General features: G+C 42.0%; 1 protein-coding gene and 1 long non-coding RNA gene across 2 annotated transcripts in view; one reads left to right on the forward strand and one right to left on the reverse strand.

The window, feature by feature from the left end:
* Positions 1-1,054: 1,054 nt before the first annotated feature.
* The window catches only part of LOC122487437 (RING1 and YY1 binding protein), an 84,662-nt gene continuing 60,984 nt past the window's right edge, over positions 1,055-24,732 (reverse strand). The window contains exons 3-5 of the mRNA XM_043587937.1: positions 5,674-5,850; positions 5,479-5,577; positions 1,055-5,044 (exon numbers count right to left, since the gene is read on the reverse strand). Coding sequence (XP_043443872.1) covers positions 4,792-5,044; positions 5,479-5,577; positions 5,674-5,850 — 529 coding nt within the window. The 3' untranslated portion in view covers positions 1,055-4,791. The remainder of the gene's footprint in view (positions 5,045-5,478; positions 5,578-5,673; positions 5,851-24,732) is intronic.
* On the forward strand, positions 22,312-23,172 carry LOC122487438. The gene is made up of 2 exons (XR_006298385.1): positions 22,312-22,424; positions 22,857-23,172. It is a non-coding gene; the product is annotated as an uncharacterized LOC122487438 (long non-coding RNA).

A 24,732-nucleotide genomic window follows, 5' to 3' on the forward strand; every position in this document is an offset into this window, starting at 1 on the left:
GCCAGCGTCTATACCATGTCGGTGTCACACCTCAGCCACGGTGTTCCTCAGTGGGGGTCTGGACGCGTCGACACGGCGTTTAGCCGAGGACAAGAGGGAAGGAGCCATTGTCTCCCTTCCCTCTTGTCCTTACGGCCAGAAAGGATACAACTTCTTGCTGTACGCCTCTATCTATGCGAGGCAGCTGCCATCCTCCTCAAAGGGTGGAGCCAGGGCCACCAGCAGCGGGGACCCTCACGCAGGACTCCTCAGACACCAAAGAAAGCAGAGAGGTAGGGGGTACAACCAATCGCCTGTCTATAGCCACAATAGCCGCTGGGAAACAGGAGACGCCATCTGATCCCTGCCCTTACACCCTTCCAGATCCTTTCCGAGACTTCTGAGGAGCCAGACTTGGGTGACACTCCGTACCGGCAATTAAGGACCAAGGAGAACGCAGCTTTCTTAGTTTCCTTTCGTCAGGACGAACCCATTTTCCAGTTGGGGGTCCTGCACCATGTTACACCGTGTTCCTTTCAGTGCTAGTCCAAGTGCAAACTCAGGACAAAGAAGAGTAATCGGGTGCATCCTGAAGCGTTTCAAGTGGTTTTCGTATCCTCTGGAAGGGCACAGCGACTGCTGCGGCCACTCAGCAGTGGTCTCCCTAGCACGCGGCAAGCTTTGTGTGTGTGGCCTTCAGGTCTGACACTGCACTTCGTTTACATCGGAGTGACAATTTACCTAACTGCAGTTGGCCAGAAATGGGTTGTCTTCTGACAGTTTGCGGCGAGCCACCGAACTGACTGTTGTCAGCCGCCAGCTCTTTTTAAATCGCTATAACCGATCTCAAAGGATGAGCTTAGACACATTAAGATGGTTTTCTTCCCAAATCTGGACATTCTTTTTGTTCAGTTAGGTTTGCTGTTGCAGCTTTGAGATATGCACACCTAAACCAACTTGCGCTCTTGGCCTCCTGTTCCCACTGGAAATAACCCGCGAGCTAAAAATCCGAGTACAAAATGGAACCATTTTCCTAAGGCTAAAATCTATACACAAGGAAATAAAGATTTCAGTGTAAATTTTACTATTTTATTTGTGAAAAAACTACAAGCAGAATTCATAAATAGACATTTCTATTTAAAGCAGGAAAATGATAAAGTGGCTTCTAATAACATAGTCGTGCACATGCCAGTAACAGGAATATATTAACATCTTTTATTTGCTAGACAAAGAGCAGTGTCCAATATAAATTTCCCCAAAACATTTAAGACCTGTGAATTTCTGACCAGTTCACAAAACCACCAACTGACACTTTAGCATGAAGAAAAAAAACAAACCTAACAGACTGTCAGCTCTAAAGACGTTACAGAGCAGAAACTTCCAAAAGCGTTATACAAGCTGTCTTTCTGGGCAAATGAAAAATATAGCTCGTATAATACATTAACAAAAATTCACAAGATAAGATTATGTTTTGACATACTTAACAAGCATTCTCTATTTGTCTCCAACAAACAAAGCTAAGGAAATAATGTAACCATCTTTACACAGTAAATTAAGGTTACAAGTCATACACAAGAACAGAACTGCTTGCGCATTAAAAACTGTTCAGCTCCATTGTCATACTCTAAATGTTGGCTCTTAAACCATTTTCGGTTACATACAAGCAAAGGTTATTATATATTCAGCAATTAATAAATTTTCAATAATTTAAGATACGGTAGCTTAAAAAAGTAGACTGAGAATGGTCTTGATAAGGCAGGTGAGACATCTTAGTGGAACTAAACTCACAGAAGCTTCTGCCAATGTTTTTAAAGATCCAGATTGAAACTGAAAGGTTTGATCAGAATATTTTGTGGGTGTCAAGATGTCTTTCCCTTTTTTTTTTTAAAACTGCATGACTCAAGCAGAGCACGCTGGGGAAGCTCTGTCGTGTGTGCGCACGCACGAGTGTGATAGAGCGTGTGGTATGAAAACAAATGGAAACTTGCAAGCGTAACACTGTGCTTTTGTTTGTTTTGTTTTTATAACCTGCTTACTGTGCCACTGAATACCAAGTATTTCTGGTCCTCTTTTAATATATATCTTTATAAACTACACTAGTGTTTTTATGCGCTGCCTACTAGTTGTAGGGCAAACTGCAAATGCAGAAGTTATAGGAATTCCATTTCCAGAATACATGCCTGAGGGATGTCTTCAATTTCGGAAATTAAAAGTGTAGAGTCCCCACCACTTCACTACCTCAACAGGATACACCACAGCAGCTGGAGGACTGGCCCAACGGCATGTGACTGTCGAGAAGTCCCAGTGTTAGCTGCAGTTTCTAGCAAAATGCCAATTTCACCTTACCTGTTTGAAAGCAACCCTCCCTGCCTTCACCCCTCCCAATCCTTTCCTCTATTCTTTATCACGGAGGCAAAACTGAAAAACCAAGACACTGGCGATGAATTAATTAGCAGCCTATGAGTAGCTGGTTCATCAGCTCTTTCCACTAATCTAGGGGTCCAATCACTTTACATGAAACGAATTTTGAGAAAGTACACAGTGTTTCTGAACAAAGTGCATACCAACACTTATTGGTTCAAAAAGCAGTGCAACCCACGAGTTTGGTGGCATTTAAATTTTCTTAAAAAGGTAATTAGAAAACGTAGCAATTCCTTACATCTCTGGAAAATAAATATGGCTGACTAATTTACCCTCCCTGAGACCCTTAATAAAAGGAATATTAAAACTTTAGAAGGAATGTCTTTGCAATATCCCACTAATATTAAAATGTGGATTTAAAATTCATAGTCAAATCACTATGGATTATATATTCTGATGCTTACAGAAAGCATCTGATTTCCTTTGGTTCATTAATAAATACTTTAAAAATGTATTTAAAAAGAGAGCATAGCTTGCATCCCAGATACAAGCATCATTTTAAAAAGAGGGGAACAATTGTCCATGCATTTGAGAATAGGAGCACAGCAACAAATAGCACTGCTTTACAGCCTACACCTTTGAGGACAGAATTTAAATTACGGCACACCAGTGACTACCGAATAGTTTTAATGTAAATGTGAAAGGAACCTTTCCTCTTGGCTACTCAAATCAAGCTGTTAATTGTTTCTTTTTACTCGTTGCCTCCATAGACAGGTACTTCTGTTCTTAAGCAAACCAGGTTTTTCACCCCACAATGTGGCACTTCATCACAAATCGCTGCCCTCCTGTGAGTCCTTCAGTATGATCAAATAAAGGAAGGTGACACCAAGTTCCCATGTTTGAAATGACTCTGAAGCCTACAGACCGCGTGGATATGAACGTAAGAGTCAAACGCAAGAGACCCGAAATCCAAACAAAGCAAAACAACACATTTGAAAAACAAGGAGGGGGTGGAATCATGTTAGTGGTCTTTGTTTTTTGTTTTGTTTTTGCAAGACAGTGAAAAATAAGGGAACAGAAATGTTGAAAAAGACAAAGATCACACGCTCGCAGGAAGTCTGAACTTTCCCTGCAATTCTGGCTGCTAATGCTTAAACCATTCACCACGTTCCCACAGCAGGGAATCGAGAAATGTCTCTAAACACTGTAAATACTCCATGTCGGGACTGGATGTGCGTTTGATAACCTTGGTTCAGTCAAAAACAAACAAGAGTAGGTTTTAAGAAGGAAGAAGAATTCTCATAAACTAAATTGGCAGGGTAAGGAAAAGGAGAGGACACAAGGCAAACCAACTTCAATTACAAAAACCACGACTGCAATGTCACGTGCAAAGTGGTAATAGGGAGTTGCTTCTTGTATGGACCAAAAATATAGGTTAGACAGTTTCAGTCCTGAAACTAAGAGATTTACCTCAGACATGAGTGGAGGTCTGGAAAATGGATGGAATTCGAGTTACAGAATACCATATTTTCATGAGTGCTTATGTAAGAACAGCAATGCTAACATGTAACCGGAACTTACACGAATACTTGGCATTCTGGAGCTAGTTCAGTTACTTTTGAATCGTCTTCAAAGCCCTCCCAACTAAACCATTTGTGATTTGTCAGTTATTCCATTGCAAATGCAGGCTATCTGGAGCAGTCTTGAAAACTGAGATCACATTGTGTAAAAAATATATATTTTTATATCGTCCAGTACTCTTTAGACAGATGAGAGTCAAGTTCCCACGTGGGTTGGAACATACTTCATGTAGGACTGATTTTAATTTAATTTCAGCACTTTCCTAGAAGGGACTGTCCCAGATCTGTAACTGTTCAATGTTGTATTCACTTCACAGTGTATCAAGCACCAGCGTTGCCATGGATTGGTTTCAAATAACCCTTTATATATAATTTTATATTTATATATATATAGTTATATCAAAACTGATAGTACATAGTATAACTGGAAGAAAGAACTAAACTTAAAAGGATATGCTGAAAGGATGGAGTCTGTGAACACAATAAATAAAAGTTCCCTCCCCCACCCAGCCCCCCACCGCCCCCCCCCAACAAAACAAAAACAAAAAACCAGTTGTCATGTACATGGAAAATTGTGCACAGCAGATTTTTTTTTTTTTTATAAAAAGTAGATTCAGGAGCACATCCAATTATAAATGATTGTTAGGAAAATCATATAAAACAATGGAATACATAAAAGTGTCAAGAGTAATCGTCAGGGTGCGAAATTCCTTGGTGGCCAGATGCCCATGGCAAGCAGAAATCATCCTGGCAGCTTCACTAAGAGGCCGATGTCCACAGAAGATTCTCCAGGGGGTGCAAGCAGCATGGGCAGGTGGAGGATTTGAATTTCATACCCTGATTCATAGTTTTCACAATTCCATGTGCAATTTCAGAAAGATTCATCATTTACTGCTGACATGTCGCCCTTTGGCGTGGAGGAACGGGAGGAGCCCTTGTCTGTGCTCTCTGACCCCGAGCTGCTCTGGTTCTGCTGTTCTGACCCTGCACTGGAGGTCACTGTGGATGAGGAGGTCGAGGAGGAGCGAGTCTTTTCCTTAAAGTCTGTGATAATGACGGTGACGTTGCCCACAGTCACTGCCAACTGCTGTGCGGTGCTCCTGTCCACGTTTTTCAGCCGGGGCCTGAAAGCAACACCCCGGGGAACAGCCAATTAAATATAAGCTATGGATTCAAAGCAACTTCTCCATCAATATACACACGGACCTCACGCTACCGTGGGTGGCAAGGGGTCTAAATCGCCACCACACACACCAAGAGCTTCCAGCAAAGTCTGCTGATTAACTTTTAGCGACAGAAACCACCACCGGTTAAACCAAGCTTTTGGACCAATGCAAAATTATCATCGGTTGATCTTTCTCCTGTTGTGGGCACAGTGATACAGAAGAAACCCACATATTTACAAGTGTGTTTTCCAAGTGAACAGGCCCACACCTAGCTCCTGCCCCCCACCCCTTCTTAGCTTGCAAGCTCACAGGCACAAAACCTGCCCCGGGTTATGGACCAGGACAAAGTAAATCAGAGCAGCAATGCTGTGTTTCAATCTAGCTTCAAATACCTTGAGGTGTGATTCGTTTCACTGGTCTTTGTTGTAGCATTTGCAGACTGTATACTGTTTGCTTCACTAGGAGGATCTTTCAGAATATCGGACTTTGGTCTGGGGGGCGGGGCGGAAACAAAAAGAGGCATTTAAAACAGGGCTGGAGTTCACCGGCAAAATAACAGAACTGTGCAGAGTGGGCTGGGAACTTACTTTGTTTTCTTGTTGGTATTTTTCTTGGTAACACTAGGACTGATTTCCTTATCTTTCTCAGGTTTCTCTTTGTCTTGCTTCTCCACCTTCTCCTTCTTTTCCTTCTTCGGGGGCGGCGGGGTGGCGTACTGCTGCGCCACTTGCTGCGCCACCAGCTGAGAATTGATCCGAGGTTTTCTAAAACGTTTAAGGAAAGACACGTCACTATTTGCTTTGTATTATTTCTCTCACTTTTTTTTGCTTTGGTCTTACAATCTCTCAAAGTATTTTATGACCGGTGTCTGGCAAGTGCAGACTACACTACTTGTTATTTCTCCGTTATTGCTCCTATGCAATAGGTAGAACCCTCTTCCTCTTTCAGATCCACCTCTTGCATGTCTGCCTTTAATGACACACACACATGTGCTCACACAGACACATCCCTTTGCAGAAAAAGTCTTTTGGCCCATAAAACATGACACTGTTTCTAAGAGTGCAGAGAGCACTTCTTCTTTTGAGCTGTCAAGATTATACTGACTGACAGCTTTCAAATACTCCTGCTGCAGAGGGTTAATCTCATTTTATTAAATGGACACTGGTAATCCCTTGAAAGGAGAATGAAATTAGAAGTGTGACATTCACTCCTCAATCTAATTATTCCAACTCGGTCTGCTCCCCTGCAGCTCTGTGATTGGCATGGACAACACATATAGAGCAATAAAAGGTAACTGTGGTTCATACTAGCTCCCAAGGGGAGTCAAAGACTGAAAGTCACTATAAAAAAACCTCAGACAAGTGATACATTCATTGTGCCATCAACCATTATGTCCGCGCCAATCTCCAACTGACACCGGCTCTTAACACTATTGTTTACAAAATCTAAGTGCTGCCAAACACTTTGCACAATGCAGGAGCATTCAGACCCAAATGGGAAAGGGAGACAGAAGAGCCTATGCGTTATTTCTATCAATATTAATTTTCAAACATTTCCCATCTAGATCTCCATTTATAATATAATAGATCGCCATTTGCAATATAGTAACTTCTCCAAGAACAAGGTAGGAAACAAACACCTCCAGGTGGGTCGTTAATAAGGTGAAATGACCGGCTGCCACAATGTAACCATCACCTTCAGACCCTACATCTCCCTCTGGGTCCCCAGGATGGAGAAGAGGGCTGGGGAAAAATAACCAGCCACACTAGGTCCAGCTCATCATTGGGAAGCCTGGGGGCGGGGGGAGTGAAACAAATGTGTGTGTGTGGGAAGCTTCCTTCTTAAGTAATTCTGCCATTTTGGGGCAGGAAAACAGTTGCTAGATACCTGACATGCTGAACCCCTAATTCCTGGAGCTTCTGAGGGCCGGTGTGGCGTGGATGAGGAGGAAAGCAGCACAAGGAGGAGACAGTCAGCTCACTCCTGCGAGTTCCCCAAGGTGAGCCTGAGCGTGGAAGGCACTGGGTTTGCTCTGAGCGTTTCAGTACTTGTTCGGTGGTAGGGTGGCTTTACCAGAAAACGTACCAACAAAGGTATAATCTCAGAGCAAACCTCCTATCAGTCTCTAGCAACATAGGCCTTGGTCATGGGTGGTCACCACAAAACCCAGTCACAGGTACACCTCAGCCTGGACCACAATATTGCCAGTGGTAAGAGATGCAAACACAGACGTGAAGTACCTCTAGAGAAAGGGAGGAAGGTACTTAACTCTAAGCCCCCAGAGGATCCCGTATGGAAGTAACTTTCTTTTTCCACAGGTTCTGAGAAAGGCGGCAGCAGCCATGCTAACACATTCTACTCCTTCAAAGAGCAAGCACGAATGTGTTCATACTTACAAAGAAGATCATCACCACCACAAACATTTCCCAAGCGCTCACTGGGGATCCAAACAGATCAGCTGTCTAAAGGGATTACCAGTTTAATTCAGGTGAAACAAAATGCCACACACTAAACAATACTCTGGTATCAAAATAAGTCAGCCAGAGTTAATACTGTGAATAAACCATAAAAACTATGAAAAAACTACACCTTGAGAGAGAATTTCAATTAAGCCAGCACATTCATTTTATTCCAGAGAAGTCTGACGTGCAAGAAGATGAAAGGACACCCGGACATCAGTCTAAGAGAACCTTCCACAGGGAAGGAATAGAAGGTTAACTGCCAGCCAAATCACCAAGCCCATCCAATCCGAGTTAGAGGTGCCTGTCTCATTCTAGAACACTCTACAAAGTTCTGTCACTTACAACGCTGTACTGTGATTGCCAGTCAACTGTACACCCCTCAGTGGCAACCTCACATCTTAATCATTCTTGTCACCATGTCATTCAGCACAGTGTCAGGTGCTCAATAAAGTTATCTACTGGATGAATAAAGAATAAACGAACATAGCAAAGACAAAGTAAAATGAGGATGAACAAGAGGGCCCAAGCTTCGATAACCAGAAGGAGGTCAATGCCAACCACCAGGAGAGCAAGCCACATGGGATCAAGGGCTGCGAAGATGGACGGACGGTCAGCGCACTAGTACAGAGATGGCCAATAGGAACCCTTCTGAGAACTGTGGTGCGAAAGTGAGCACGGCCCTGGCCATTGTGGAAAGGGGTAAGCAGGGTTTGAGACTGCTATAGGAAAAGAAGACTTAAATCATGCTGTATGCTGAAACAGACTGGAGGCAGGCAAGAGAGGTTAATTCATGGGGTAAAGGAGAGAAAGTACAATCAAGACAAGTCCTGGGAAAGGAACGGGGACACATTCTTCTGAAGCAGGAAAGGGATGCTAAATGGGGGTTATGGGCAAAATTTGGGAATGAGAAGTCAGAAGAGATTCAGAAACCAGGGACCTTAGAAGCAGTGCCTGGTTCAGTGAGTAGCAGGCACTAACATTAGCAGAAACGAGAGCTAATGATGAACGGAGAGAAAGGGAAATTGCTTCTTTTGAGTACAGCTGACATACCAGGTTAGTTTCAGGTGATTCAACAACTCTATATGCTGTACTCACCCCAAGTGTAGCTACCATCAAAAAGAAAGCTACTTGTATCTCACGAATGGCCCTTAAGGGCATGAGTGGGGGGACCATAAGAAGCTGTGAGGCAGCCAGACATCACACGTGTTCAGGACGGAGTACCCCGAAACGAGGCCGGCTTGCCAAGGCTCCAGGCAGACTGTGGACAACAGGTGAGGTGCCTGCGGTGTGTTTCTGTGCCAGATAAGCATTCCCTAAGACTTCAGCAAAATGCATGGTCTAAATTCTTCAGCACATGCAAACCATGATTCACTATCTACAGGAAAAAATCTATATATACCTAAGGTAAAAATCAGCTGTGATTCCTAATACACAACACACATGCACAGCCATGTGATGGCTTGTACCTGCTCCTAAGAAAATGAATGTCTGACTAGAAGAGTGAATGCCGCTCTCCGCCAATGGTTAACCAAGCCACAAGCTCAGAAAACGACAAGGACCCAAGGCTATTTGTGATCTGATAATAAGCAAGGAATAGGGGATGTCTGCTAAAGACATTTGTGTTGTTTCAAAGGTATTACTGTGTTTTATGTCACCCATTTCCAAAGTCACAACCTAACTCCTCAGTTGTTACCTGACCCCCTCCTCACAAAAAAACCCTCCAAAACTGAGGAATATTTATTATTGAAATTACTATTGCCAAAAAAAAAAAAAAAATTACTATCGCAGCTTTTTCAAACTCTCTCTCTCCAACAAGTCCCATAGGATTTCTAAGATCAGGGTACAGAGGATGTAGGAAATAAACCTAGCCAATTTTTAAAAGATTTGATTTTTAAGTAATCTCTACACCCAACATGGGGCTCAAACTCACAACCCCAAGACCAAGAGTCACATGTTCTCCTGAGACAGCCAGGTGCCCCAAACCTATCCAATTTTTACCAGCTGCACAGTACTTTTCTCAATCAAGTGCATACCAATACTTACTGGTTCAAAAAGCAAAGCCAACTTTTTTGCAAGGGGAAGGTTAAGAAGACCAGAAGGCCCACCAGTGTGTACCTGCCAAATAAAAGTGCCACCCCGTCAGCACTACTCGGGCAGCTCCTGCCATCTGTCCCCTCTGGTTCCTAGGCTTATGCTCTGACTGCATGTGGGACAATGGGGACGCCCCATCTCCATGAGAGCTGCACCCACCTCACTCCAGTGAGGCCACCCCAGCCTCTCTAGACTAGACACGGCGAAGTGCCTGGAGTAGCAGAGGCAGATCCATTTCCCAGCCATCACAAGACAGGCACAACGTGAAGCTAGATTTAGCACAACTCTCGGAAGAACTGACTGTCTCCAAATTACAAATTAAGAAGATTGAGGACCACAAAGATAAACTTGTCTAAGGCTAACAATTAAGTGGCTGAGCTGGGATTTTTAACCCAAATCCATCTGGACTCTTCGTGGATTCCTATCTTGAAGGTAACCTCAAAAGAGTCTCTCTGCCTTAAATAGCCCAGACATGTCTACGTGTGTGTGTGTGTGTGTGTGTGTGTGTGTGTGTGTGTGTGTGTGTGTGAGTGAGTGAGTGAGTGACTTGGGCCTGAGGTACTAGAGATGAAAACCTCAGGTCAATCCGTTGAGCTAGACAACTCACTGACAATGCCAGGAGCCTCATTAGCCTCGTCATCCTCATTGTGGCAAGAGGACTACTTGGTTGTCCCTAAGGGAAGAGAAAAGGGCAGTGGAAACTACCAAGAATGCTTTCCACTGCCTGTGGAACATTCCCAGTAACAAGGGAACACCTATCATGATTATGTGATACTGCTGATCAGTGAGAAATCATTACTTCCCACAGATTTACATAGCTCACTGCATCTTCTAAGTGTCATACAACACACAGTGTAGACAGCACATTTAGTGGGCAGAACTTTCAACATGTTGCAGAAAGTCAATCCTTCAGTATGCAGCTGCAGAGTCTGGGTTCTTCAAAATTATCTGTTTTCCAACTATCAAACCTAAAATAAACTATTAATAGCCTTCAAAATACAGTGGGAAACATAGATCAAAACATATGGCTTAAGCTTTTGATGTCTAAGCCTTGAACTAAAGCCAATAAACTAACAACAACATAAAACAAAAACACTACTGGAGAAGTTATAGTAAACAGGGGTTCTAGTTTCTTTAAAAAGAGTAAAGCTGACACTGAACAAGTTTTCTGTATCTTCCTCAAGACTTTTTTATAACCAAAAAAAAAAAAAATTACCCTATGGGTTTATGGTTGCTGTCTCAGTAACATTTACAAATGAAAATCTGCTGTGAAATTTCAGTAAAAGACATCATCAGGAAAACATGTCTATTTATTTGCTTTTAAAACAGCTTAATACTTCAGGGGTGTCTGGGTGGCTCAGTGAGTTAAGCATCTGACTATTTCATTATCTGGCTGAGTGTGGTGCCTGCTTAAGATTCTCTCCCTCTTTCTGGGGCTCGCACTCTCTTAAAAACAAAAAACAAGAACCCAGCTAATATTTCAGAAAAGTCCATTCCATGAAAAGCGAAGCAAATCTTCATCTAGGGACAGCCTTAATTTTAGAAAAGGAAAATTTTCAGAGTTTGAACATACATGAGTAAATGAACACAGTAAGAGCACAAAACAATCTTTCTGAATTGTTTCTGGTATGTGTACTCATGTCACTGGGGTAAGCACAGACCTTTTTTTCTTTCTTTTTTTTAAAGGCAAACCATATTTTTAAGAGGTGTTTCTACCATATACCTTTTTCCTTGTTTGCCTGTATACTCAGGGGAACCTGAGATTTTACCGCTCATTTCTCATAAACTCTATATCTAAGCTACCTAACAAGCAACAACACAAACCACCGTCTTGTGGTTCAGGCAACAAAGAGCAAGAAGAATCTCTAACAAATTGTATCTTTCCCTTGATTATGTTCAGCTTTTCCTAAATTATCATTTGTGCATTTTGCCAACTTAGAGAATTCCATCTGGTGTTTCACTTTTCAATTAAAATACCCTAAAGGCTCTGGAATCAGACAATCAACTCATCCATTAAAAAAACAAAAAAAACAAAACAAAAAACAAAAAAAAATGGTGCTTTACAAACTTGCCAAATCGTCTTCACTGAGCTTATACAGTCCTTGAGTTCTCTGGCCATTTACATCTCCCCAACCTCTTCCTTGCTTTGGTGATCTGCTAGGTGAAGAACTATTAACTTCTAGGATTTAACAGCTGTGAGAATGCTTTTCCATTTAGCTCACTTCTATCAGGACCCAAGATTCTTCATGAGAGACCACATGGCAATACAATTTTTTTTTTAACGTTTATTATTGAGACAGAGAGAGAGAGAGAGAGCATGAGTAGGGGAGAAGCAGAGAGAGGAGGAGACACAGAATCTGAAGCAGGCTCCAGGCTCCAAGCTGTCAGCAGAGAGCCCGACGTGGGGCTCGAACTCACAAACTGCAAGATCATGACCTGAGCCGAAGTCAGACACTCAACCAACTGAGCCACCCAGGCACCCCGACCACATGGCAATATAAAAGGAAACTTGACATGACCAATTTTCCGGTCCTTACATGCAAAAGGTCATCCTACACATATTGTTACACCAGCTAGGACAGATTCTACGCCACCCATAGTGATTGAATTTTTGTATTGATGATGCCCCCCACCCAAAAAAAAAAAAAAAAAAAAACACACAGCAGCTGGGAACACAGCGCAGTCTGTATTTATGGCAAAGGCAATATACATGTTGGGTCAACAACACTGGTCACTACACACTAATGGCCCCTGGCTTTGATGCCTAGTACAGAAAAGAGGCCCTACAAGAACAACCTGTTTTCTTTTAAAAAAAAAAAAAAATTTTTTTTTAACGTTTATTTATTTTTGAGACAGAGAGAGACAGAGCATGAACGGGGGAGGGTCAGAGAGAGGGAGACACAGAATCTGAAACAGGCTCCAGGCTCTAAGCTGTCAGCACAGAGCCCGACGTGGGGCTCGAACTCACGGACCGTGAGATCATGACTGAGCCGAAGCTGGCCACTCAACCGACTGAGCCACCCAGGCACCCCAAGAACAACCTGTTTTCTATTCATTTTACCTTTCGGCTCTTGAGCCATTGTATTTTTTTTTTTTTTTAATACCAAAGATAACCCAAAGTAGAAATGCTGCAAACAGAACACAAGTTAGAATTCCAGCTTTGACACCAAGGATCACAAGCCTAATGAGTCAAAATCATTTGTTTTAGTTTAAACTAATTATCATATTCAGTTCATTCTAGCCCTTTCTGGATTCGTTCATAGGCTAGACTTGTGGCTCAGAAATGAAATTAATAGTAGTGTCACGGTGAGTATGGTTGATAAGTTGTCTCTTTGAGAGGCTCAGGGTAAGGGTAGCAGGAGTGCGATCTCTAGGTCAGTAGAAATGTAACAGCTACTAGGAAAAACTTTATGGAGAAGGGCAGGCGGGCAGACAGACCCTAGCGTGGGTCAAATCCGCATTCATATGGGCTTGCTTTTTCTGCGTAGATGTTTAGTTGGAGCAGGCAGAATGCAATTAGTATGAGTAGTGTAGATAATAATGTGTTGGTCAGTAAAGTTAATATTCCATTTATTATTCCTTTTCGGATTACACCGAATGTATAGAACAGATTTCAAGTTAACAGGCTACCTTTAGGGCTCTTCCCCCTCTGCGTGTACTTATATATATTTTTTTAACAACTGTTGCCTCACTTTGTATCTTTAACAGTTCTAAAAGGTAACTTAAAGACTAAGATTCTCAGTTTTTAAAAATGAGAGGATTAACAACTAGACCAGAGAAATGGAATCTCCAGACTATTCATGTGGTGATCTTTCAGCTACACCATGTGAGGCTAAGACTTTTTTTAAATAAAGGGTTTTAATCTCTTAAAAACCTCTGTACTTTTTCATATTTGCTCAAGTGTTATAGGACAGTATTAAGAATCACCAATGTGATCAATTGGCCCAATGAAGAATAACGGATGAAGAAACACAGCAGATAATCTGGTTTAAAAGTAAAACCCCATGGAATTCCTAGGTATGTGCTTTGTTTGCCACTATTTTATTTTATTTTTTTAATGTTTATTCATTTTTTGAAAGGCAGAGACACAGCACAGGCAGGGATGGGGCGGGGCGGGGGGGACACAGAATGTGAAGCAGGCTCCAGGCTCTGAGCTGTCAGCACAGAGCCCGACACGGGGCTCAAACTCACGAACTGTGAGATCATGGCCTCAGCCGAAGTCGGATGCTCAACCGACTGAGCCACCCAGGTGCCCCAATGTTTGCCACTATTTTAAAGGACGGGTTATCTTAACAGACCACTGTGCAAATATTCGTTATGTTCAGCCATGGGAAGATGAAACCAGCTCCAACCTAATTCCTCTCTGATGCAGGACATACAAGACTTTGTTGTACCAGGTGTTAGTCCCAATGACCAAGGTACCCTTTCCGCTGGCTTGTTCAGGCCCATGTGAACACTCCTTAGACCTAGCTGGCTCTCCTCTGAAAGATGAGTACCCCTAGCTGTCCCCTGAGCTGCTCCTGACGCAACCTCCAGCCATGCTGCACCAGGGTGAAAAGAAACCTATGTGACCTTGTGACCTACACTGAAGCCAACCATCATAATAAGGATAATTTTAAAGTATCTTTTTCTAAAAAAAAATGTTTATTTATTTTTGAGGGGCAGGGGGGCGGTGCCAGAGGATCCCAGGCAGGCTCTGTGTGACGTCAGAGAGCCCGATGCAGGGCTCCAACACACAAACCGTGTGATCATGACCTGAGCTGAAGTCAGACGCTCATCCAACTGAGCCTCCAGGTAATCCCTAATATGGATACTTTTAAAAGTCAACTATCACTTTACTTTGCTAGGATCATATACATGGTAGGGCATTATTAACTTCTCCCTGCCTTGCAAATAGTATCTCTTCTTGCTGTTCTTTTTCTCCCACACCATTCTTTCCTTTCTCATGTAAATATCTGACTTCATGAAATCTCTCAAATCCTCTGGCTCATCCTTTAGAATGAGGCACTAAGTGACCCAGGGGGTCTCAGTTACTACCATTTTAGGTTACTCCTTCCCAACAGTACACATCCTTGAAACAGGGTAACCACTCTACTCTGTACCAGAAAACAAACCTTCTCTCAATTCCGACTCCAACTAACAAATTTTTTTTTAGAAAACAAACCATCCCCTTTGTCTGTCTTTCCTTCTGCCGTCTTCACAGCTAAGAAGGAGAGCATGGACTCTGGAGTTAGGATAACTTTATATAATAGGCTCTGCTACTGGAGAGCTCAGCAGTAGTAGTAACTCAAAAGGGAATGGGGCCCTATCTCATTTAATAGAGCTGAAGCGAAGATTAAACGAGGTGAAGTTTACTTAGCTTGTCATAGGACATGTACACAGAATGTATAAATACTTAACAAAATAATTCCCCTTAGAAGTAATATATATACACTACTTTTCCAGCTGCAGATGTATCTACCACCCTTCCTCAGGTACTGGGAGGCAAATATAAAGGTTTACAAGTGAGACAAGTTGGTAAGCCCTGCCCTAGGAAAAGGATTCTAGAGACACATATCTTTCACAAAAGTTGGTGTCCCAAAGCTAATTATGCTGTTTAGCTTCAACACAGCAGCACTAAGCATCTTCATCAACATGGCTACCAATATTTCTACATACTTCAGAGAGCACTTTGGCTGTAGATATTCCTTTTATTTATTTTATTTAATTTTTATGTTTATTTATTTTTGAGACAGAGAGAGACAGAGCATGAACAGGGGAGGGTCAGAGAGAGAGGGAGACACAGAATCTGAAACAGGCTCCAGGCACTGAGCTGTCAGCACAGAGCCCGACGCGGGGCTCGAACCCACCAACCGCGAGATCATGACCTGGGCTGAAGTCGGACGCTCAACCGACTGAGCCACCCAGGCGCCCCTGTAGATATTCCTTTTAAAAGAGAACGCCTTCAGGGGAAGCTACCAGGCTTCAACTGTGCAATATCTACAGTATTACCCAAATCTCACCAGACACAACTTGGTTAGGAACAGCTGACTCCAACAGAACGAACGAACGCAAGCATCATTCATAAGCAGCAGAATCAACAATGTTCTATTCCAGGTTAAAAATTGCCGTTTTGAAAATTCAAATGTCTCTTATGCCCTGAAACACATGACTTTACAAATAACCACCACTAAGTACAGGCACCAGAACTTTTTTTCTAGAACTCAGAAACATATTCAAGTAGGTAAAAGAGCAACAAATGGTTTAGAGTCTTGAAAGCAAGACCTGTATTTCATAAGCAAACCTGTGAGCAATGAGTATCTTAGCCCCATAGTTCTCAAAGCATGGTCCAGAGATTCCTGGGGGTCCTCTAGAACTTTTTAAGGAGGGTCTACCTATGAAGGCCAAAACTATTCCCATAATAATTTTCCGTAACTTTTACTTCCACAATAATTCTAAGACAACACTTGCCTATTCACTTTCCAAAGATTACATGACATGTAACATCACTGCTCTGACACCTAATGAAATGTATGTCTGTACAACTGACCCTTGAACAATACAAGTTTAAACCACACGGGTCCACTTATACAGAGATCTCCTGATACAGTACTGTAAATGTATTTTCTCTTCCTTATGATTTTAATAATGTTTTTTCTCTAGCTTACTTTATTGTAGGAATACAGTATGTAATATAAAATGTGTTAACTGTTTATGTTACAGAAAGAGAAGGTAATAGCAGGCTATTAGTAGGTCATTGCTTTCTGGGGGGAGTCAAAAGTTATATGCAGATTTGACTTCAGGGGTGGGCGGGGGGGGACTGGTGCCTCTGACCTGCGTGTTATTCAAGGATCAACTGTATAGTTTTGTGTTCTAAACATTTTTCAGTTTTCATTTCTGATATGGAAAACATCTATAGATACAACCAACATGATGCGAAAGCTCCTCGGGATCCATAATAATTTTATCAACAATGCAAGAGATTCTCTGGCCAAAAAGCTTGAGAACTGCTATCCTAGGACCATGCCAAATTATTTTTTTCTGTGCCAGTCTGCTTCATTATAGGCAAAGAAAGAAGAGACTTTCTTTAGATGGCAACTTCTAAAATAACTCAAGCTTAAAATCTTCCTTAGCAAAACTTCAAAAAAGAAACATGAAAAGCAACATTACCTCCAACTGCAGGTTAAAAAAACAGTTTGAAAATAAAGAAAAATTTTAAACTTACTAAACATCAGAACAACTTTCAAGAAGTGGGCTTAAAAGTATTTCAACCATAGACTATAAATCTGGCTTCCTTCTATTTCCTCTCCCCTGTGGTGCCTAAAATAACAATTTTATTGTGGTCATTCAAATATTTTAAGTAAATGTCCCATAATAAATATGCCCTTTAGATCTCCCACAGCTATCTTTCCAAAAGCAAGCCCACTGACAAAGAATGTACTAGTTGACTTTATATAAGGAAAAATGTTTCCTAAACTGTTTTTAAACTGGACCTTCTTTGAAGGTAGCTAACTGAATCTCTTTTTTTAATGTTTATTTATTTTGAGAGAGAGAGAGAGAGAGAGAGAGAGAGAGAGAGAGAGAGAGAGAGAGAGAGAATCGCAAGCAGGCTCTGCACTGTCAGCACAGATCCTGATGGGGCTCAATCTCAAGAACTGAGATTGTGACCTGAGCCAAAATCAAGAGTCAGATGCTCAAATCACTGAGCCCAGCAAGGGTTCCTAAGTGAATTTCTTTTTGATACCTCCATTCATTATTTTCAACATGAATTTTATTCTACAGCAAAAGACTTCAGTGTTCAGACTGAAAAGGTCTTTTGCTTGCTGAGGATTTGGTCTGAGTAAGTGTTTTAGGGAATACTACTCATACTGGAGGCAGCCTATTACCGGAGCCATTGGTCATGTGACTACAGGTGTGGTAGCAACACTCTTCTCTTCACCAGCCCCCTTTAGAGGAAAGCCCAAACAGGCATCTAATCCCTAATTTCTGGGCCAGCATCCTCTACCTCTCAAACTTCATTTGAATAAAGGGGCAGAGACATGGCATGCCTTGTGCTGTCTCCTTTCCCAGTTTCACGTATGGCATTCTGGCTTTTGTTTTGAAATTCACTAAACATGTTTTTCCTGGTGCCTACCATATGCTGAGGCAGGGTGCTGTGCACTTGGGATGTGCATGCATATATGCTCATTATCCAAGGAGTTGGTAAGACATGACATAACAGATACCAATAGCCGAGATCACTGGTGATGGTCCTCTGGGTTTTATGGGGTGCTCCCTGACACACAAACCGGATCATAAGACTTAACAGGTGAGATGCCTAAGCTTTCCCTCTTCTTGCTTTCTGTACTTATTTTGGGACCTAACTCGGTGACTGTGAGTACTACCCTCTCTAAACTTCAGTTTCCTCACTGGCAAAGAGATTAGAGGTAAGTGATCTCTAAGGTTCCTTTAGCTGAGACACCTGTATTCAATATTTAATAAAGACAGCTACATAGAGTATTTGTTCTCAAGGTAGAGGCAGGTTTTCAGTTTATGCTGTTAGTAACTCATTTAGCCTCTTATTTTAAAAAGGATTAAATATCATGGGGTACATTCTACAAACTATACTGTTGGTTTAGTGACTATGATATGACCCCTCTCTCCTGCTGCGAAAGACATACGAAATTACCTTATAAATCATGTCAATAATTTAGAAGGAATCACAGAAACTACAAATCTCTAAGCAAACCACATTTTCAGATGCAAATAAATCCAATGATGAACCAAGGTTTTCTCTCTCCAAGAAACACTTTACAACAGCAATCCAATCTACTCTGCAAATTACTTTATAGTTGTCAAAGATCCCATTTAAAATGCATTTAAACACTTCAAAATTACAGTTCATGTCACAAAACTGGGCACCTGCAAAGCACACAAAAGAATTAGTAAATCTTCAAAGGGGAAAAAAAAGGCAATTAGATAACTCAAAGGAATCTGAGGTCTAACAAGTCCATTGCCTCCTTCAGGTCTTGGGTTTCCTCACCTGCAAAATTAAAGCATTGGGCTTCATTAAGGTCATCGTTTAGGATTCCTTCAAATCTAATCCTTGAAAAAACCAAACCAAAACGTACATACTAGACAGTAACCGTTCTAACAAACATGGCTAGAGCTAGTTCATGGTCAAATTATCATGTCATAATGGGTTTCCTACATCACTGGGAATCAAAACTTAAAGCCCGCCATCACTTGGCAAAGAGGTTCACCGCAGGGTTTTTCAGCCTCAGCACTGTTGATCTTTTGGACCTCCTAACTCTTTGCTATAGGGGCTGTACTTAAGCACAGAGGAATATTTAGCAGCATCCCCCCCCCCCACCTACCAGATGCCAGGGGCACCCCAATTCCCAAGTCATGACAGGCAGAAATTTCTCTAGACACTGCCAAATGTTCTCTAGGAGGCAAATCACTCCCAGGTGAAAACCACTGTTATGTACAAGGTTATCATACAGAGAAGCAAAATATCTACAAAGATGGGAAAGCAGCCCAGAATACAACAGTGCTTCTGTTAAAATGTTATCGAAAGATATCCACCAGAAACATCTGTAATGTGTTCATCATCTTAATTGTTGGAGGTTACCAGAGAGTGAGATTTAGGAAGAACAATCTGAAGAACTTTGAATATATTAACAGTGGTTTTTCAAATGAAGTCGTATGATCACTCTTCTCAAACATTTTGCGATACTTTTACTAAATAAAGTTCTATACCTCACAGCAACACAAGGATTTACCTGTAAGATATATCATTTACACTGACATTAAACAGAAGTCTTTGGTAATTTCATATAGAGCCAAGCATCACACATTTGGTCGGGAACATACCAGTCGCTGAGATCTAAGTAACAGTGTTTTAATGTGTAGCACGTATTCTAAGGGGGGAAAACCCAAGGTAAAATGTAAAGCAACTTCAGTATATTAATAACCACGAGACCGGTCTGACCAATCACCAAAGAGAAGGCAGAGGAAAGACTATTTGACGGTCTCTACACAATTTCAACTCTATTAAGATCATCTAGATTTCAGGCATTTCAGGTGAATCAGTTTTTATTTCCAGTAAGGGAAGGGAAATTTTAGGGTTATCTCATTTCAAACGGTTGAAAAGTTCGATGCGAATGAAGGCGAGAACTCTGAAACCACCAGTAGCTCTCAGCAAGAGAAACTAGCACTGGAGTTTGAGAACTCCTTCAACTCCATGAATAGGATTTTGTTTTGCTGGGACAGTGTGGCACAGGCTGGAGATCGGGATTCAAAGAGCAACTTAAACAGTACGGTAAATCTTTGAGTTAAATATTGGTCCTATTTGTTACACAGGGATGAAACATTTCTCAGAATCAGAAAATAATGAGAATTATTTGAATAAGAATAGAAGTTTCAATAAAGACGAGAATATTTTGAGATACACTGTCAGCAGTCACGTATCACACCCCCAACAGGTCCGAGCATGCACCTTATCTTAGTGCCTAAGAAATCAGTGATGCAAGTATCAAAATCTATGTCAGATAAGGAAAACACATTTGTTGGAAAATGTTGATAGCCACGCCTCCTAGAATGAATACTTTTAACTCTGAGGGACCAAAGGACGTGTTTAGGACACTACATTAACCAACATCTCTATGTAAAAAGTGAATTCTGTGCACAGCCCCTACCCACCCTTGAGTACTTTTCTTCCCTTAAGCAAAATTCTCAGAACAACTTCCCTAGCAATTAAGTGTGGTGAACTGAATGGGCGCTGCCTAATGCTTTCAGTGTCAAATCATGTGTTACTACTATGGTCAGAACACCTTCCCAGGAAGATATACTCTCTCCCCTTCCTCATTCTTAACATGCTACTGTGACCTCAGAACAGGGGCTGCTTACCTCCACTACTCATCCCTACAACCCCACTTCTGGATCTTCACTGCCTTCCTCCATTCTAGCTCAGGGCCTAAACACCTTCCTCCTCAATGTCCTACCTGCAACGTCCAGTCTTGCCCCTAGTTAATCCCACATGACGCTACTGAGACCAAGGGTCTGAAAAAGAAAGTGTAATTGGCGATTTCTCTGTTTAACATCTACCCCCGACCACGGTTTACAGAAGTAAATCTGAACTCCCGAACTTGATGGGAGGGGCTCCTCACAACTCGGTTCTGACGATCCTCTCCAGCTCACTCCGCCTCCACCACAGCCTGCTCCTGAGCTCTAGCTTAAGCCACACGGACTTGAGCCCATCTTTTTCAGAAGATACCTTTTATCTCTTGCTGTATTTGCTCACCATACTGATCCCTTAGCTTCTGAAATGTCCTTCCCCATAACTGATGTGCAAAACCCATACGTACCTAAGACCCAGCTCAAATGCTGCTTTTCCAAATTCTACTGGCTAATACCGGTTTGTGGCCAGATTTTCAGGGTTCCCTAACACCCTCTGTATTATAATCATTCTGTCTCTCCTTACTAGATTATAAACATCTGAGGCCATACTGACACTTTACATTTTGTTTTACTTCCCAAACTTGCTTCAAAGTAACTGACAAGAGCTCAGTTAATGTTGCCTGCAAGAACCCAGGTCCTCTGTACAATGTGGTGCAGACAGCAAGTGCTGTATCAGCATGTGACACAAGATTATATTATCATCATGCTGTACATAACAGTCTCTCTGGGACTCAGAACTGAGGGACTTTGTACAACTCCTCTTTCACACTGCCATTCCCCAGCAAAACACTAGGACACAGGAGGTTCTCAAAGAATATCAATACCTACCCCAAAGGCAGAACAGCTCCCAGTTTAAAAGAGGGGAAGAAAGGAGCAAGAAAATGAATGGGGAATGCACTGCACCCTCTGAAGAGGCACTGTGTCACGTGTCCTGCACGCATCACCTCACAATCCTCACAACTTTCCCAAGTCACTGAAGGGACCAAAGCCTGAAGGTCCAACGGTAAACGGAAGGCTAGAGCCGGTAGAGTCTAATCCAAGTTTATGCTCTTTCCACTAACCCACACTGCCTGCCCAGTGAACCTCGAGAAGGAAGAAAAGAAGTGAACTGAAGCCAGTGAAAGTGAGGAAAACACAAGAGAAGACTATACCACAAGAGACACAGAGGCAGAGACAAAGAGACAGAGAGAGAGGGAGGGAGACGGAGATCGACTCCAAGAAAGAACAGCCAATATTGAAAGCTGCAGCAAATGAGGACACAAAAAACGAGATCTCTGAATCTGCTAATCAACGAAGTGCATTTGCAAAAGAAATGTTTCTCTTCTGTTCCTTCACTACATAACATATGTGCCCCTTCACCTTTCCTCTGACCTCAAATATCCCAACTATTTCAACATATCCAACCTACACTCCACAACTATATAGGTATGGAAAAAGCAGACTCTGACATTCTGTTGTACGATGCCTGTATTTTTAAATATCTAGAGCCCAGGAATTGGTACAAAATTCTTAGGAAGTCTAAGGAATGCTCTTCATCTTTTCCGTTTCTTTAGCAAAGTAAAAAGATCTATGGGTACTAACAAATGACTTCTCAAAGCATTGCACAATTAGTAAGTCCGCTTACTTAACCTTACAGGAACCACACTATTTTCAAGAGTAAGCACTGTGGCATCAAGTGGGATCCTCATACTACCAGCAAGCTCTCCAATTACACAGCTTTATCTAAATCCCTGGCTTGTAAGAAGGGACTTTCGGATACACAGAGACGGTGGTGTGGTGCATACCTGCAAGTACCCGCACCACTCTGGAACAACTTCTCAAGCTGGCACTCCACTCCACATCAAGTATCTGCCTTTGGCATGAAAGTAAGCCAATCTTCATGCCTTGTAGTAAGTTTCCAACAGGGTAAGGATCCTACAGGTTCCAAAAATGACTCTTACGTGTCTTTGTTTGAAATGGGCTTTTTTTTGTTCTTAAACCAAACTGCTACAACTGCACTTTGTTTGAAGGTTTGCTGAAAATTTGATTTGCTAACTGGCAAAGATAAAATAGAGATTTTTCAAATTCTTTGTTTTAGAAGTCTGAAAACACAAATGTTTTGTTTTTAACTAATTTTAGAGTTGCAAAAATGGTACTCAGCATATACCCCTCATGCGGCCTCTCCTGATGTTAACTTCTTATATAAACATAATTATCAAAACCTGAAAATTAACACTGGGGTACAATACTGTTAACTAAAATGGACACTTTCTTTTATTCTCACCACTCATCCCACCAATGTTCTTTTTCTCTTTCAGGATCCTGTCTAGGCTCATGCATTGCATTCTATTGTTAGTTCTCATCAGCTCCTCAGTCTCCAGGTCTCTGATGACCCTGAAACCTTTGAAGAGTACTGGTCATTATTAACAATGTCCTTCAATTGGGGTTTGTCTGATGAGTTCTCTCGAAAAAAAGAAGTCACACATTTTCACAACACCAGAGCCAAGATGTGTATCCTCCTGTGTGTCTGTTTTCACACCTTATTTGCAATGTTAACCATAACCACTTGGCTAAGGAGGTGTCTGTCAGGTTTCTCTAAAGTTATTGTCTTTTAAATAAACATCTTGAGAGGTATCTTGAGGGGCGCCTGGGTGGCACAGTCGGTTAAGCGTCCGACTTCAGCCAGGTCACGATCTCGCGGTCCGTGAGTTCGAGCCCTGCGTCAGGCTCTGGGCTGATGGCTCAGAGCCTGGAGCCTGCTTCCGATTCTGTGTCTCCCTCTCTGTCTGCACCTCCCCCGTTCATGCTCTGTCTCTCTCTGTCCCAAAAATAAATAAATAAAAAACGTTGAAAAAAAATTTAAAAAAAAAAAAAAAAGAGAGAGGTATCTTGAGACTATATATAAAAATATGTTGTTTCTCCTCAAACTTTCACCTATTAACGTCAGCATCCAAATGTGGACTGTGCAAAAATTACTATTTTGTTTTGGTTTTGCCCAATGGTGGCTTTCTGGGTGCCTCTTTCTTTCTGTATTTACTAACTGGGATTCTCCTGGAGGTAAGAACTGTCTTTTCTCTCCCAGTATGGATTCATGGATATTTACTTTATCCTACAGGTTAACATCCAATATTACCATTATTTATTTTGTGTCTCCAATCACTTCAGCTTTGGCCATCAGGAGCTCTTTCTTCAGGTTCAGTTCTACAATCCCTCATCCTTTTCTGAGGCCTTAAAACTCTACAAAGTTTTAGGATCAACTGTTCCTAGGACTATTTCACATTCCTAAGCACTGTACCCAAAACCAGTTACAGCCCAGCTAGCAAGGAATAAAACACCCTAACTTACCAGTCATGTAAAGTGATAGATAAATCACTACATCCTGTCCCAATCAGCATTATATTCCAGACAGCACAACTATTAACAAAAACGGGTGATGCCTAAGCAAATGGGAGCTCTAGGTATCATTATGAGTACATTTCCTCCAAAGGTACTATTTTAATGCCTCTTCTAACAGAAAACTGCTGTGCTCTAAAGACATCCTTGATCACCAAACAATTTGCGGCCAGAGGTAAAAATGCCAGAAAGAACAATGATGGATTCCAGTTAGGTAGAAAGTGTTCTCTAAAACACATTCAGGGAGGGGGACTTGGGCGGGGGGGGGGGGGGGGGGGGGGGGCGGGGGGGCAGACTTCAAACTCTGAAAGAACCTGGAAATATTCTGACCAGGAATAGAAAAGAGCACAAAAGCCAAAGCTGAGTGCATGCTCCAAATAGCAAATAGCCTCTGGTGGGGGAAACAGAAGCCACCCCTGTCCACTTTGTGCGGCTCTGTCCATGGCCTTGGAAGAAATAACTAGCAGCACCTCCAAAAGGACTTCCCTTTGCTTTACAGGTGCATGCTTACCTGCCATCCAAGGAAAACCAAGGGAGGCAGGTAGTAAGAGTAATAGGTGCTGTGGCCTGCTAACTAGAACAACTTTTGCCTAGGATACATTTTAAGAAGGCACAATTTACATAAAATGCACACAGTTTTAGCATTACAGTTTAAGTTTTGACAAATGTATACAGCAGTAGTCATCACCCCCAATCCAGATTCCTTTGTGTCCACCTTCCCAGACAACCCCTACTGCCAGCTCCATGAGGCTACCAATTTGTTTTTTGTCACTATGGTTTAAATCTTTGAGTTTCACATAA

The sequence above is a fragment of the Prionailurus bengalensis genome, chromosome A2 (genome assembly GCF_016509475.1).
Source record: "Prionailurus bengalensis isolate Pbe53 chromosome A2, Fcat_Pben_1.1_paternal_pri, whole genome shotgun sequence".
In the NCBI taxonomy this organism is placed as follows: Eukaryota; Metazoa; Chordata; class Mammalia; order Carnivora; family Felidae; genus Prionailurus; species Prionailurus bengalensis.